The sequence below is a fragment of the Bombina bombina genome, chromosome 1, assembly GCF_027579735.1.
Source record: "Bombina bombina isolate aBomBom1 chromosome 1, aBomBom1.pri, whole genome shotgun sequence".
In the NCBI taxonomy this organism is placed as follows: domain Eukaryota; kingdom Metazoa; phylum Chordata; class Amphibia; order Anura; family Bombinatoridae; genus Bombina; species Bombina bombina.
In genome coordinates this window covers 156,316,363-156,331,470 of record NC_069499.1, presented here as the reverse complement: position 1 = coordinate 156,331,470, position 15,108 = coordinate 156,316,363, and the positions used below count along the sequence as shown (strand labels likewise).

General features: G+C 38.4%; 1 protein-coding gene across 1 annotated transcript in view; it reads right to left on the bottom strand.

The window, feature by feature from the left end:
• Nucleotides 1-15,108, bottom strand: part of FUT8 (fucosyltransferase 8) — a 678,563-nt gene that overhangs the window by 201,705 nt on the left and 461,750 nt on the right. The window contains exon 7 of the mRNA XM_053697682.1: nucleotides 3,603-3,840. Within this exon, the coding sequence (XP_053553657.1) occupies nucleotides 3,603-3,840 (238 nt within the window). The remainder of the gene's footprint in view (nucleotides 1-3,602; nucleotides 3,841-15,108) is intronic.

Here is a 15,108-nt window from a genome sequence, read left to right as displayed (position 1 = left end):
CCAGGCTTGAGTGAAAAGTAAAAGCCTGCCCCCTTACGCGATCCATTCCCGGATCGGGGGCAGACCCTTCATGCTGATTTAGAGTCAGCAGCTGGCTTCTTAGAATGCTTCCCCTTGCTCCAGGACTGATTGGACTTCCAAGAGGGCTTGTACTGATCCTGTTTGGAGGAGGAAGAGGAAGACTTACCAGAGAAGGAATAAAAGGAACGAAAATTACTCTGACAACCCTTCTGTTTATTTCTCTTATCCTGAGGGAGAGAATGCCCCTTCCCTATTCGTAATATCAGAAATAATCTCAGCCAAACCCGGCCCAAACAAGGTTTTACCCTTGTAAGGAATAGATAAAAGCTTAGATTTAGATGATACATCCGCAGACCAGGACTTTAACCATAAGACCCTGTGTGCTAGAACAGCAAAGCCAAAAATCTTTCCCCCCAACTTGATGACCTGTAAAGAAGCATCTGCAATAAAAGAATTAGACAATTTTAAAGTCTTAATTCTATCCTGAATCTCCTCCAAAGGAGTATCCTGCTGAATAGAATTGGACAACACATCAAACCAATATGCAGCCTCACTTGTAACCGTAGCAATACACACAGCAGGCTGCCATTGAAACCCCTGGTGAACATACATCATTTTAAGTAAAGTCTCCAACTTCTTATCCATGGGATCCTTAAAAGAACAACTATCCTCAATAGGAATAGTGGTCCTCTAGGCCAAAGTGGAAATAGCTCCCTCTACCTTAGGAACCGTCTGCCAGGATTCCTTAATAGAGTACATAGGAAACATCTTCCTAAATATTGGAGAAGGAGAAAAAGGAATTCCAGGTTTCTCCCATTCCCGAGAAATATTTTCTGAAACACGATCTGAAACAGGAAAAACTTCCGCCACAGAATGAACCTCAAAAAACTTATTAAGTTTACAAGCCTTCTTGGGAGTCACTATGACCGTCGAGTCAGTAATCCAAAGTAGCCAAAACCTCCCTGAGTAACAAACGGAGGTGCTCCAGCTTAAATCTGAAAGAAACCACATCCGAATCAGCAGAAGGATTTACACTATCCAAGTCTGAAATTTCCCCCTCAGATGCTACCGAAGTATCTTCCTCCTCAGACCTATAAGATAAAAACATTTGACATAACTGTAACAGAGTCAGAAACCTTAAACTTCCTTTTGCGTTTCCCCTGCAACACAGGAAAATCAGACACAGCCTCAGATACAGCAGAGGATATGTGAGTAGCCATATCCTGCAAAGAAAAACCAACCTGAGATGAAACACAGGGCACTGTGTGAGAAGAGGATAGAGATTGGGATGATAGGGGAGCTTGAACAGGAGACCCCTGAACAACATTCTCCTTAGAAAATGAAGGCTCTGAATCAAAAAGCCTATCCCTGTAATTTAATGTTCTCTCTATACATGAAGAACAGAAAGGGATAGGTGGCTCTACATTAGCATCTAGACATAAAGTGCAAGTAACATCTTGCAAGTCCTCTTGTTCCATCTTTAACACACAAAAAAAATCAACAAAATGTAGCAGCAAAAAATAATAATAAATAACTTTACTGTCCCTTTAAGAAATGTTAAACAAAAAATTTCACCCAGAAAAATTCTTGACCCTAGTTGCACCTCTACACCTCAACAAGTCTTGCTGAGGTGCTTACCCGACCTCCCACAGACCAGAACATGACAAACGTAGCCAAAGACAATCCGGAGTCCCCACTGTCAGCACCCGCTCTCCGTTCTGCCTAACAAACAATGGAACAGGAGCCGACAGCGCATCACTTCCTACACTCAGAAATGAAAAAATAAAGAGCGTGCAAAACTTGCGCCGAATAAGCTCCGCCCATTGTGGGCGAATACAACCACCTCCCGGCCGACATTAGTCATTACAAACAGTCACCGGAGGAACAGAAAGAATGTGACACATTCCAACACAAGCCTCCTTGCAACTGAAACAAGCAAAAAGAATGACTGGGGGGTTGTGGGTAAGGGAGTGGTATATAAAGGATTACTTTCTGTTATAATTTTTAAGCTAAACAACTAACATATTAAAGTTAATAAACATTAATTAAAACCTACTGACCTATATTTTCTCCAAATCGAAGTTTCATAACGTTCTAAAAGTTATATCTTTTATTCACCGATGATGTCACATTATTCTGCCCACTATTTTCAGCACTGCATGTTCAAAATACTTAAACCAATAACTTTGTGTTTAAAGCGCCATTTTGAAACCTAGGTATTGTAAACGGATTGGTACAGAGCAAAGGATACCCACGGAGTGGGTTTGGAAAACAATTAAATTTGCAGACAAGATTTCTGATATATGGTAGAGATATGTTAATGAAATGCTATTGATAAAAAGCGTATTTGGGGTAGTTAGTTAGTAACAGGCATAGAAAATATTTACTTACAGTGGCCCTTTAACAGCTTTGCTATGGTGCTCTTTGCGTCCGCCTGCTGGTCAGGAGTGATATTCTCAATTGTAATTAGCTTATTATAGTTATGCTGCATCACTTTCAGGTGATTTAGCATATTATGTTTATATTGACAAACCTCACAAACAGGAAGGCCATGTCTCACTAAAGTATGGGTATTGCTGATTTATCACGGATACATCTTCTTGTCTTCTACATACTTCCTAAACTTAGTCAGTCACTAGCTACCTCACAATATAAATGGTGTGCTCCTGTATATTGTTATCTAATATTGGATTATCATTCATTGTAACTTGCAAAAAAATATCTTCAGCATTTGAGGAGGGATTTGTATTGTCAAACACTTTCTCAATTTGAGCGCAAATTAACAGCAATTAATAAAATACTACAAGTTTCATTGCATGAACAAAATTAAAAACCTTTTTGACAGAATGAAGTTGACTTCCTGTACTGCCAGATAAACGTAAAAAAATTTACTTTGCAAAATAAAAACAAAGCATGTTCTTTTCAATATAGGCACAATAAAAAGAATTGTTAGAGGGACATTGAAAATGTACATGATTCAGACAGAACATGCAGTTTTAAAAAACTTTCCAATTAACTTCTATTATCAAATTTGTGTTGCTGAAAAGTAGGCTCAGGAGCAGCACTGCAATTACTAAGAACTAACTGAACACACCTGGTGAGCCAATAACAAGAGGCACATTATGTGCAGAAACCAATCAACAGTTAGCTCCCAATAGTGCACTGCTGTTCCAAAGCATACATAGGATACTACAAGAAAGAATCAAATTTGATAAAAGAAGTAAATTGAAATTTGCTTAAAAAGGATCTGCTCTATATGGATCATGAAAAATTAATTCTGACTTTATCGTCCCTTTAATGCAGGATGTGGGGGAGCCCACTGCTGCATTTCAGATGCTTAACCCCTGAATGACTATGGGGGTGTCTTCGAGACCGCGCTATTTTAGCAAGCCTTCAGAAGGGAGGGTCCAATAGCGTGGGTCTTGCCCCGCTATTACACCCAGACAATTCCTTAACGACACGCGTTAAGGGGTTAAATTCATGTTTTCAAAATCTTAAAAACAATTTAACCCAATAATATTATTGCTATGTACTCCAGATTTCCCCCCCCAGTAAAGGTTCAATAGGACCAACCCCCTTACCTGACCAATGCCCTGTCGAGGTACCAGATCTATCTGTACAAGTGTCGCTGACGGGTTTAAAGACAGTCTCCCATCCACCAGTTGCATATCTCCAGCTCTGTGACTCCAAAATGAGTGTCCTCTGGGTACCAAATGCAATCATGAAACAATAGACCACATGGTGCAACTGGCAGCCGTACCCACAGCCTTTGTTGATATTACACACAAGTTTCTTTGCTTTGCTGCAGTCCTTGGGATTCTATGGTAACAAGAAAGATACAGAGAGAGAAGTGGTGAAACCTCACATATGTAAAATGTTTATAATGACAGGGGTGGGGGGACCCCACCTACAATTATTTCAGTTATTTATAGAAAAATGCACTTGTAAGCTTGTAACACAAGCCTGTCTTATTGTTTGTAATTAGACTTTATACTGTCCTCTAGCTTTACATGTATATATTATTAAAAAAGTATACTTAAAAATAGGTTTTTTTATACAATCAGGCGGAAAAAAAAACCCTGTCGCATAAACGTACATTTCATGTCCTTCAAATTTTGTGTCCTTAAAGAGACAGTAAAGTTAAAATGATTTAATGATTCGGATTGAATATGCAATTTCAAAAAAGTTTTACCCCAAATGTATTTCCATTATCAAATGGTACTGTCTTGTTATATGAACACTTTTTAAGACACAGTTCCTACTGAGCATGTGCTAGAGTTATAGCGTATATATAGGCATGAGTCTCTGATTGGATGATAGCTGTCACGATACAGGAGCTGGGAAATTAAAGGAAAAAAAACATTGCTCATTTGAAATTCAGAGTACAACTCTTTGTAAGGTAATTTTATTATGCATTTGTTGATTATATAATTCTATTTAGGGCAGTCATCATGGAATTCTATTAAAAAGGGGCCGTTCTTGTGGGTGGCGATGTGTCTCCCATAGAAATAATGAGAGCTCTCTGCTATGTAAAAGTTCACAATGGAGAACGAAGTACACAGCGAGAAAACGTATTATGTTAAAAACTTTAATATTATGCCTAATACAAACGCTATTTTCAGTGCACTGTACTTAAAAATCACTGTTATTTTCACATGCATAGGTTTTACGTTCAGAGTAATGAGTGCTTTGAGTATTTTGATTAAAGCTCGCCACTTTTTAATTAGCGAGAAACAACAGTGAGCTCTTTAGGGCAAAACTATTTAAAGAATTACACTGGGATTTGAGATAAAATTTTATATAAACCCATGTTCAGCATATTTTACCAAAAAACTATTATGCTTTGTATTTTGTGCTTATAAGTACACATTTCTATGTGTTTTTTGCACATCCAGTGTACTTGAAATACGATTTTAGATATCTAATACGATTTATTACTGAGTAATTTACATACAAATGTTACATTTTTGATAACATACAATTTTTGGGAAACAATTTTGTTTTTGATGCACATGAACAATACAATTTTTTCCTGTGTATTTGTATAGGAATTGGTTGAATTGTTCGTTTTCTATGATTTTTAAAATGACGATTTTCATTGTGCACTTTTGTAATGTATGCATCCCCTTCTCATACAAAAACGCAGGGTAAAAAGTGGCTTTATAGAATTACACCAGGGAAATAGAAGTAATGGTAAGTATTCTAAAAGAATTTCACCTGCCCAGAAAGCTTTATAGAATTGGGTCCTATGTGTCCATTGAAAAACTATTTTGCAGTTGTCTTTCTTCTGTGCAAACAACATTCCAATAATTCAACATTGAGGTTTCATATATCCATTCCTACTGAGAGTTTATTCATTCATATACATAACATTTGGAAACTCCATAGATTTACCTCCATACACACATTTCATGAAGATGTTGTACAGTAATTTTCAACTAGTGTTGTCTAAAATTCATAAATAGCCCTATGAGATGCATGCATTTTTAGCCTTTCTAGTCAGAAACAAATAGTTTATTGCATATAACATCTGCACATTCCTCCACAGAAAAATGATGTGGGTAATGATATGCAAATAACTTCACAATGCTTTATCTTTTTTGCTTCTTGTATTCACATTTAGATTAAATCAATTTTTATTGAGCATTTTGAAAAAAAATTAAATAAAAAAAAAATATATATATTTTTACATTACAGGTAAAGACAAATAGAGTTAAATCCAAACGCCTCCCTTCTGAAATTTCGCCTTTCATACATAAGATTAACAATTATAATTATAGCATCCTGTTGCTCATGACAATAACCTGTAGGCTAGCACTTTTGAAGATATGCTTTGAATACATCATATTACGCTAGAAAAGCCTACTTCATCTGAGGGTTGAAGTCCATGGATTGTTACGCATATGAGGCTTTATAGATCTTTTCAAACTCAGTTCCCCTACAAGGGACCTCTAGTGCTACTACAAGAAATGTTCATAGTTTGTCATCTGCATCATAGAGGTAAAGTCTCAGCTTCCATTTCTTAGGGTTGCATATATTCAGTAAAGGTCCATCTAATAAGGAAGACATAAGTATGCCTTCACCTGCAAATTGAATCAATTTAAACAAACAAACCTTAAATTACCTAATAACTAACAAACTAGCCAATGTACATCACCTTTACACAAGTATACCTACTCCATACAAGAATATATTAAACGTCTCCATTGTTGCTGAACATCATTGAATTGGCCCATATCTTACGTTCTCAATATCATACTATCTAATTGCTCACCATTTCCCTCCCCTACTCAGTCCTTCCACCACTAAGTGTCGCTTAATTCTAATGTATTCCCTCCTTCTCCCCCAAGTATCCAATAATACCAAATCTTATGAAAGGAGTCCAACGTATTTTGTATGTGTGCCGCTGATTCATACATAGAATAAGTTTGTCTAATTTTGGACATGATTTCAGACCATGTGGGTGTACCAGTTTTCCATTATCTTGCTATGTTGGTTCTAGTTATGGTGCATACTATTCTAGTAAATACATTGATACATGTAAGGGCTTCAAGGGAAATGTATTCATCTAGAAGGTCACTCAAGAAGTTAGAAAGTTTAACCCATATAGCCTTAATTCTTGGGCATTCCCACCACATGTGTAGGTATGTGCCCACTTCTTTGCACCCCCTGTAGCACAGTCTAGAGCCTGCTTTGTCTGAGTAGGCTGTCTGGATGGGTGTTAAGTACCATCTAAAGGAAGTCTTTATAATATTTTCTCTAAGATCAGCACTCAACAAATTCTTACTTGATTCAATGGGGGGTAGTTATCAACGTGTCTACTTTTCCTGCCTTCGCCGGCCCAATACGCCCGCCTAAGCTCGCCTCACATCGCCGCCGCGGACCTGCAAAAATTCGCCTATGTTAACAAAAAAGCTGTCAAAAAGCTGCGCACCAAGTACGGGGCGATGAGCAGCGGGCTGTGAGAGTTATCACTCATCCGATCTCGCTGCTCTTCGGCTTTTTTACAGCTTTCTTGCTAGCCTGTCACTAAGCACCCACACTAAACTACACTGTTCTACCCCCTATACCGGCACCCCCGGAGCCCCCCGCAACTAAATAAAGTTATTAACCCCTAAACCGCCGCTCCTAGACCCCGCCGCAACTCTTATAAATGTATTAACCCCTAAACCGCCGCTCCCGGCCCCCTGCCGCAAATTACATTATACCTAGTAACCCCTATCCTGCCCCCCCTATATTATCGCCCTCTATAATAAAGTTATTAACCCCTATCCTGCTGATCCCGCACCTCGCCGCAACTAAATAGTTTAACCCCTAAACCGCCGCTCCCTGACCCCGCCGCAACCTATATTACATTTATTAACCCCTATCCTGCCCTTTAAAATAAACCCTAATATAGCTACAATATAAATAATAATTATATTGTAGCTATGTTAGGATTTATTTTTATTTTGCAGGCAAATATCAATTTATTTTAACTAGGTACAATAGCTATTAAATAGTTATTAACTATTTAATAGCTTACCTAGCTAAAATAAAGAGAAATTAACCTGTAAAATAAAAACTAACCTAAGTTACAATTACACCTAACACTACACTATACTTTAATAAATTATTCCTACTTAAAACTAAATACTTACCTGTAAAATAAACCCTAAGATAGCTACAATATAATTAATAATTACATTGCAGCTATTTTAGGATTTATATTTATTTTACAGGTAACTTTGTATTTATTTTAGCTAGTTAGAATAGTTATTAAATAGTTATTAACTATTTAATAACTACCTAGCTAAAAGAAATACAAAATTACCTATAAAATAAATCCTAACCTAAGTTACAATTAAACCTAACACTACACTATCATTACATTAATTAAATACATTACCTACAAATAACTACAATAAAATACAAATACATAAACTAACTAAAGTACAAAAAATAAAAAAAATAAGTTACAAACATTTAAAAAATATTACAACAATTTTAAGCTAATTACACCTAATCTAAGCCCCCTAATAAAATAACAAAGCCCCCCAAAATAAAAAAATGCCCTACCCTATTCAAAATTAAAAAAGTTCAAAGCTCTTTTACCTTACCAGCCCTTAAAAGGGCCTTTCGTGGGGCATGCCCCAAAGAATTCAGCTCTTTTGCCTGTAAAAGAAAAATACCACCCCAACATTAAAACCCACCACCCACATACCCCTAATCTAACCCAAACCCCCCTTAAAAAAAAAATAACACTTCCCACCTGAAGATCATCCTACCTTGAGTCGTCTTCACTCAGCCGAGCAGTGATGGAACCGAAGAGGAGATCCGGAGCGGCAGAAGTTATCCTCCAAGGGGCGCTGAAGAAATCTTCCATCAGATGAAGTGATCCTCCAAGCGGCGCTGAAGAAGTCTTCCATCCAATGAAGTGATCCTCCAAGCGGCGCTGAAGAAGTCTTCGATCCGGGCGATGTCATCTTCCAAGCGGGGTCTTCAATCTTCTTCTTCAGGATCCATCTTCATTCCGCCGACGCGGAACATCCTTCTTTCCCGACGGACTACCGACGAATGAAGGCTCCTTTAAGGGACGTCATCCAAGATGGCATCCCTTCAATTCCGATTGGCTGATAGGATTCTATCAGCCAATCGGAATTAAGGTAGGAAAATTCTGATTGGCTGTTCCGATCAGCCAATCAGGTTTTTCCTACCTTAATTCCGATTGGCTGATTGAATCAGCCAATCAGATTGAGCTCGCATTCTATTGGCTGATCGGAACAGCCAATAGAATGCGAGCTCAATCTGATTGGATCAGCCAATCGGATTGAACTTCAATCTGATTGGCTGATTCAATCAGCCAATCATATTTTTCCTACCTTAATTCCGATTGGCTGATAGAAACCTATCAGCCAATCGGAATTGAAGGGATGCCATCTTGGATGGCGTTCCTTAAAGGAGCCTTCATTCGTCGGTAGTCCGTCGGGAAAGAAGGATGTTCCGCGTCGGCGGAATGAAGATGGATCCTGAAGAAGAAGATTGAAGACCCCGCTTGGAAGATGACATCGCCCGGATCGAAGACTTCTTCAGCGCCGCTTGGAGGATCACTTCATCGGATGGAAGATTTCTTCAGCGCCCCTTGGATGATGACTTCTGCCGCTCCGGATCTCCTCTTCAGTTCCATCGGTGACTCGGCTGAGAGAAGACGACTAAAGGTAGGATGATCTTCAGGGGGGTAGCATTAGGTTTTTTAAGGGGGGTTTGGGTTAGATTAGGGGTATGTGGGTGGTGGGTTTTCAAAGAGCTTTGAACTTTTTTAATTTAGAATAGGGTAGGGCATTTTTTTATTTTGGGGGGCTTTGTTATTTTATTAGGGGGCTTAGATTAGGTGTAAGTAGCTTAAAATTGTTGTAATATTTTTTAAATGTTTGTAACTTATTTTTTTTATTTTTTGTACTTTAGTTAATTTATGTAATTGTATTTAATTGTAGTTATTTGTAGGTAATTTATGTAATTAATTTAATGATAGTGTAGTGTTAGGTTTAATTGTAACTTAGGTTAGGATTTATTTTACAGGTAATTTTGTATTTCTTTTAGCTAGGTAGTTATTAAATAGTTAATAACTATTTAATAACTATTCTAACTAGCTAAAATAAATATAAAGTTACCTGTAAAATAAATATTAATCCTAAAATAGCTACAATGTAATTATTAATTACATTGTAGCTATCTTAGGGTTTATTTTACAGGTAAGTATTTAGTTTTAAATAGGAATAATTTATTAAAGTATAGTGTAGTGTTAGGTGTAGTTGTAACTTAGGTTAGTTTTCATTTTACAGGTTAATTTCTCTTTATTTTAGCTAGGTAGCTATTAAATAGTTAATAACTATTTAATAGCTATTGTACCTAGTTAAAATAAATTGAAATTTGCCTGTAAAATAAAAATAAATCCTAAGATAGCTACAATATAATTATTATTTATATTGTAGCTATATTAGGGTTTATTTTAAAGGTAAGTATTTAGTTTTAAATAGGATTAATTTAGTATAATAGAAATATTATTTAGATTTATTTAATTAATATTTAAGTTAGGGGGTGTTAGGGTTAGTGTTAGACTTAGGTTTAGGGGTTAATAATTTTATTACAGTGGCGGTGTAGTGGGGGGCAGGAGAGGGGTTAATAAATTTATGATAGTGGCGACGGTGTAGGGGGGCAGGATAGGGGTTAATAAATTTAATATAAGTTGCGGCAGGGTCTGGGAGCGGCGGTTTAGGGGTTAATACATATATCATAGTTGCGGCGGGGTCAGGGAGCGGCGGTTTAGGGGTTAATACATATATTATAGTTGCAGCGGGGTCAGGGAGCGGCGGTTTAGGGGTTAACATGTTTATTATAGCTTGCGGTGGGCTCCGGGAGCGGTGGTTTAGGGGGTAAACACTTTATTAGTTGCGGCGGTGTAGGGGGGACAGATTAGGGGTGTTTAGACTCGGGGTACATGTTAGGGTGTTAGGTGTAGACAGCTCCCATAGGAATCAATGGGATGTCTGTCAGCAGCAAACCTGAACTTTCGCTATGCTCAGACTCCCATTGATTCCTATGGGATCCACCGCCTCCAGGGCCGTAAAAGTGCTGAGCGTACCTGCTAGTTTTTTGATAACTAGCAAAAGTAGTCAGATTGTGCCGCACTTGTGTGTGGAACATCTGGCGTGACGTAAGAATCGATCTGTGTCGGACTGAGTCCGGCGGATCGAAGCTTACGTCACAAAATTCTACTTTTGCCGGTATCTACGGCTTGATAACATAGGCGAATCAGCCTCGCCACAAATACGCTCCGGAATTCCAGCGTATTTGAGGTTGACGGCTTGATAACTACCCCCCAATGAGTATTTTTCCCCAGTCTTCCTGATCCCATTCAACTCCCACATCCGCTTCCCATCTGATCATTATATTGGGTTTCGATTTAATTCTGGTCTTTTGCAAGTCTAGATATAATTGTGAGATTGCGTGTTTGGGTCTGTTGGGGGCACTGCTTAGTCTTTCTAAAGTTGTGGAAGTCCGGGGTGTGGTGCCAGATAGGAAGGTGCGAGTGGCCGAAGTAACTTGTAGATATAAGAACCACTGTAAGGGGATCGGGTCTATTTGTTGACTAAGTTGTAAAAAAGAGATAGGTACCCCCTTTTTAATAATATCTGCAACTCGTTAAGAGTCCTTTATTCTCCCATTTGTTAATGAGCGGTCGATATTCCTTGGCTAACAAATACCGTAAAGGTTTTTGTAGAGAGTTCATGGGGGAGGCGTTAGAAGCCCTTAGGGCTGTACACAACTCCCGTGCCGACAACTTAGTAATTGAGGAGCATTGTATTGTTCCCTCTCCTATGGCCCCCAAGTTCCATATGATGTCTTCTGGGGAGTCAAGTCCTCCCAACTCAGCTTCCAAAACTGGCCAGAGGATATGCTTATCCCTCCTACCACACAGGGAGGTCTGAGCCAGCCTACAGGTTTTGTAATAGTCGAGGAGGTTGGGTACCCCCACCCCTCCCAACTGTCTGTGGCGTGATAGAGTCTGAGCTGGGATTCTCGCCTGTTTTTTATCTCTAAGAAAGCTGTGCATAGCTGATTGCAGTGATTCTATATTCCTGTATGTGTACCTTAATTGGGAGAGTCCTAAACAAGTATAAAATTCTTGGCAGGACGTTCATTTTAATGGAGGTTAATCTCCCATACCATGAAAAATTATATGTGAGCCATCTACTTAGATCTGAACGAATTTGTTTGATCAACGGGATCAATTTTGTGTATATAGGTCTTTGGAATGGGGAAATAAGTTAATTCCCAAGTACTTTATGCTTTTCTTAACCCATCTGAACTCAAAATTTGCTTCAATAAGTTTGATAATGTGTTTCGGGAGACAAATAGGAAGGGCTTCACACTTGTCTAAGTTTATCTTATACCCTGAGACAGTAGAGAACTCATGTATAGTGTTGTATAAATTAGGTAGAGACAGAAGAGGTTTGGTCAATGTCATTAAGACGTCGTCTGCAAATAGAGTTATCTTATGGTTGAACCTCCCTATCTGTAGCCCTGTAATGTCTGCATTATTCCTAATGGCGGCCACTAGTGGCTCAATACATAGAGTAAACAGGAGTGGTGACAAGGGACACCCCTGTCTGGTACCGTTTCTAATCTGGATTACTGTGGATTGGTGTCCTATTGCTCTAACTCTTGCTGTGGGATTAGAATATACATTTTTGATCGCTGTAAGGAAGGGGCCCCAAATCCCCAGTTCCGTCAACACTGTCCACATGTACTGCCAGTCAACTCTATTGAATGCCTTCTCCGTGTCCAAGGATAGAAGCAGAGAAGGCACTCCGTTATCAGTCAGATTATCCACCACCGCCGTCATTCTCCTTATGTTATCAGGAGCCTCCCTCCCCGCAATGAAACCCACTTGGTCTGGATGTACTACCGTTGGAATCATTTGTTTTAGTCGATTGGCCAATATCTTTGTCACTACTTTTATATATTGGTTTATAAGGGAGATAGGCCTGTAGCTAGGACAATATTTAGGATTTTTCCCCCGTTTTGGTAATACGGAGCTTGGAGTAATTCTGTTGGTATCTTATGACCCTCCATAATATGATTTGCAAACTTAACCAAATGAGGAACCACATTCTACTTAAATAGCTTATAATATTCACCAGGAAAGCCGTTTGTTCCCGACGCCTTTCCTGGCTTAAGGTCTTTCAGAACCGCCACCACCTCCCCCTGGGATATTTTTGCGTTCAGCGTGTCCCGGTCTTACTTAATTTCGCTGTTTCTAGGAATCTACTACATAGTTGTTGGGTAGAGTCAGTATAAGACACTTTTTTGCCATCATATAGTTGTCCATAGTAATCAGCGAAAGTTTCCACTATCTCTTGGGGATGGGAGGTTAGGTCGCCCTTTGAGTTTAACAAAAATGGAATGGAATTAGCCTGTTGCGAGTCTCTAATTTGTTTAGCCAAATATCTGTCAGGTTTGTTCGCATATAGTCTTTTAAGTTGTAGAGTATGCCAAGTGGTATTGGATAGAGTCAGTTTATGTAACCTTTCCAACTCCTCTATTTCAATGTTCAACTGAGTCAGGTGTGTTTTAATTTTCTTTCTATATATTGTTTTTTCTTTAATTAGTATTGTATTCACATTTAAAGGGACAGTCTACAATATAATTTTTATTGTTTAAAAAGAAAAAGATAGATAATCCCTTTATTACCCATTCCCCAGTTTTGCATAACCAACACAGTTATATTAATACACTTTTTACCTCTGTGATTACCTTGTATCTAAGCCTCTTCTGACAGCCCCCTGATCACATGACCTTTTATTTATTATCTATTGACTTGCATTTAGTACTGTGGTGTGCTAAATCTTAAATAACTCCTCGGGTGTGAACACAATGTTTTCTATTTGGCCCACATGAACTAGCAGTCTCCTGTTGTGAAAAGCTAATAAAAAAGCATGTGATAATAGACTGTCTGTAGTGGCTTAGAAACGGGCAGAAATTTAGAGGTTATAAAGTATATTAATATATCAATGCTGGTTGTGCAAAGCTAGGAATGGGTAGTAAAGGCATTATCTATCTTTTTAAATAATAACAATTTTAGTGTAGACTGTTCCTTTAACATAGATTCCCCACATGCAAGCACACGTACTCTAAGCAGCTTTAAATATATTTAAAAGTGCAAAAAGAAAATGCTGCAACATGTTAGAAGATTTTATTGGTGCACTATTTTATGTATATAACACTGTGTTAAAAATGCACTACTGGGAGCTAGCTAAACACATCTGGCGAGCCAATGACAAGATTTGTGGTTTGTAGCAACCAATCACCAACAAGCTGCCAGTTGTGTAGGATATGTAAATATCCTTTTCAGCATAGGATGACAAGAGAATAATGTAAATTTAAAGTGAATGTAAATTTTCACGAATGAAAGCCCTGTTTTTAAAAATACTATTAAAAACCGGGGCCCTTTCATTCATGAAAGTTTACATTGCAGCCGTTTTTTTAAAATACTCACCTTTTCTTTCTTGCAAGCGCGGAACACCGGAGCAGCGATTCCCCCGCCCCCAGGTCGTCTCTTCTTTTGTCAGAAATGACAAAGCCGGCTTCCTTCAATAACGGCGTGGCCTCAGGCAATGTTTGCTCTGTGGGAAGCTGTTATTGGAGGAAGCCGGATTCGTCACAAGTCCATTACTTCTGGGATTCAACCCTTGGCCACTAGGAGGAGGCAAAAATTATGAAAAACTCAATCTCTCCCAACTCTCTGATAACCCAGTCTTAAATACAGCCAAGCAAGGAGACGTAGAAAGATGGAAAAGAGCAGAACAGGGAAAACAAGGTGCACAACTAAAACTGCCAGGAAACAATTAACTAAAATATATGAATTGTGAGGGCCTCGTGGGCTCTCACAACTATGAAAGAAATGAATTTATCAGGTAACGATACATTTTAAACAAAACAGAAAGAAAAAGCAGTAAGATCACATCTATCACTCATAGCTATAATCCCATAGTAGAAAATCCCTGGAAACCATAAGGATTCAAGTGTAAAAACTTTATTATACAAAACCATTTAAAAAGCATACCCATCTAGATGTAAGAGGATATTAAGTGTTATGCTAAAAATAATAGCATCAAAAAATTAATAAATACAATTGTCCATGATGTGAACATGGAAGAGGTCACTTGGAAGGATTGTTACCGTTCCTCCTATATCAAGCCACTACTATGATGGATAGTCAGTGGTTACTCTGTTCCTGATTTTCAAGAAGCCAGCTGCTTCTGTGTAAGGCAGCCGTCCATGAAGATCCAGACGATAAATGCTGGCAGCCACAGATAAAAATAACTAAAAGCTCACCACAGTATCTCTCAACATTGCAGGCCAGTGTTTCTCAGCTCCAGTCCTCAGGACCCTTAACAGGCCAGATTTTCATTACATCTTAACTAGCGCACAGGTGAAATAATCATCTTAAGGGTGAGAGCAGGTTAGTAACCATGGTTACTGATTAGCTGATTATTTTACCTGTGCTTTAGTTAAGATATAATGAATATATGGTCTGTTAAGGGT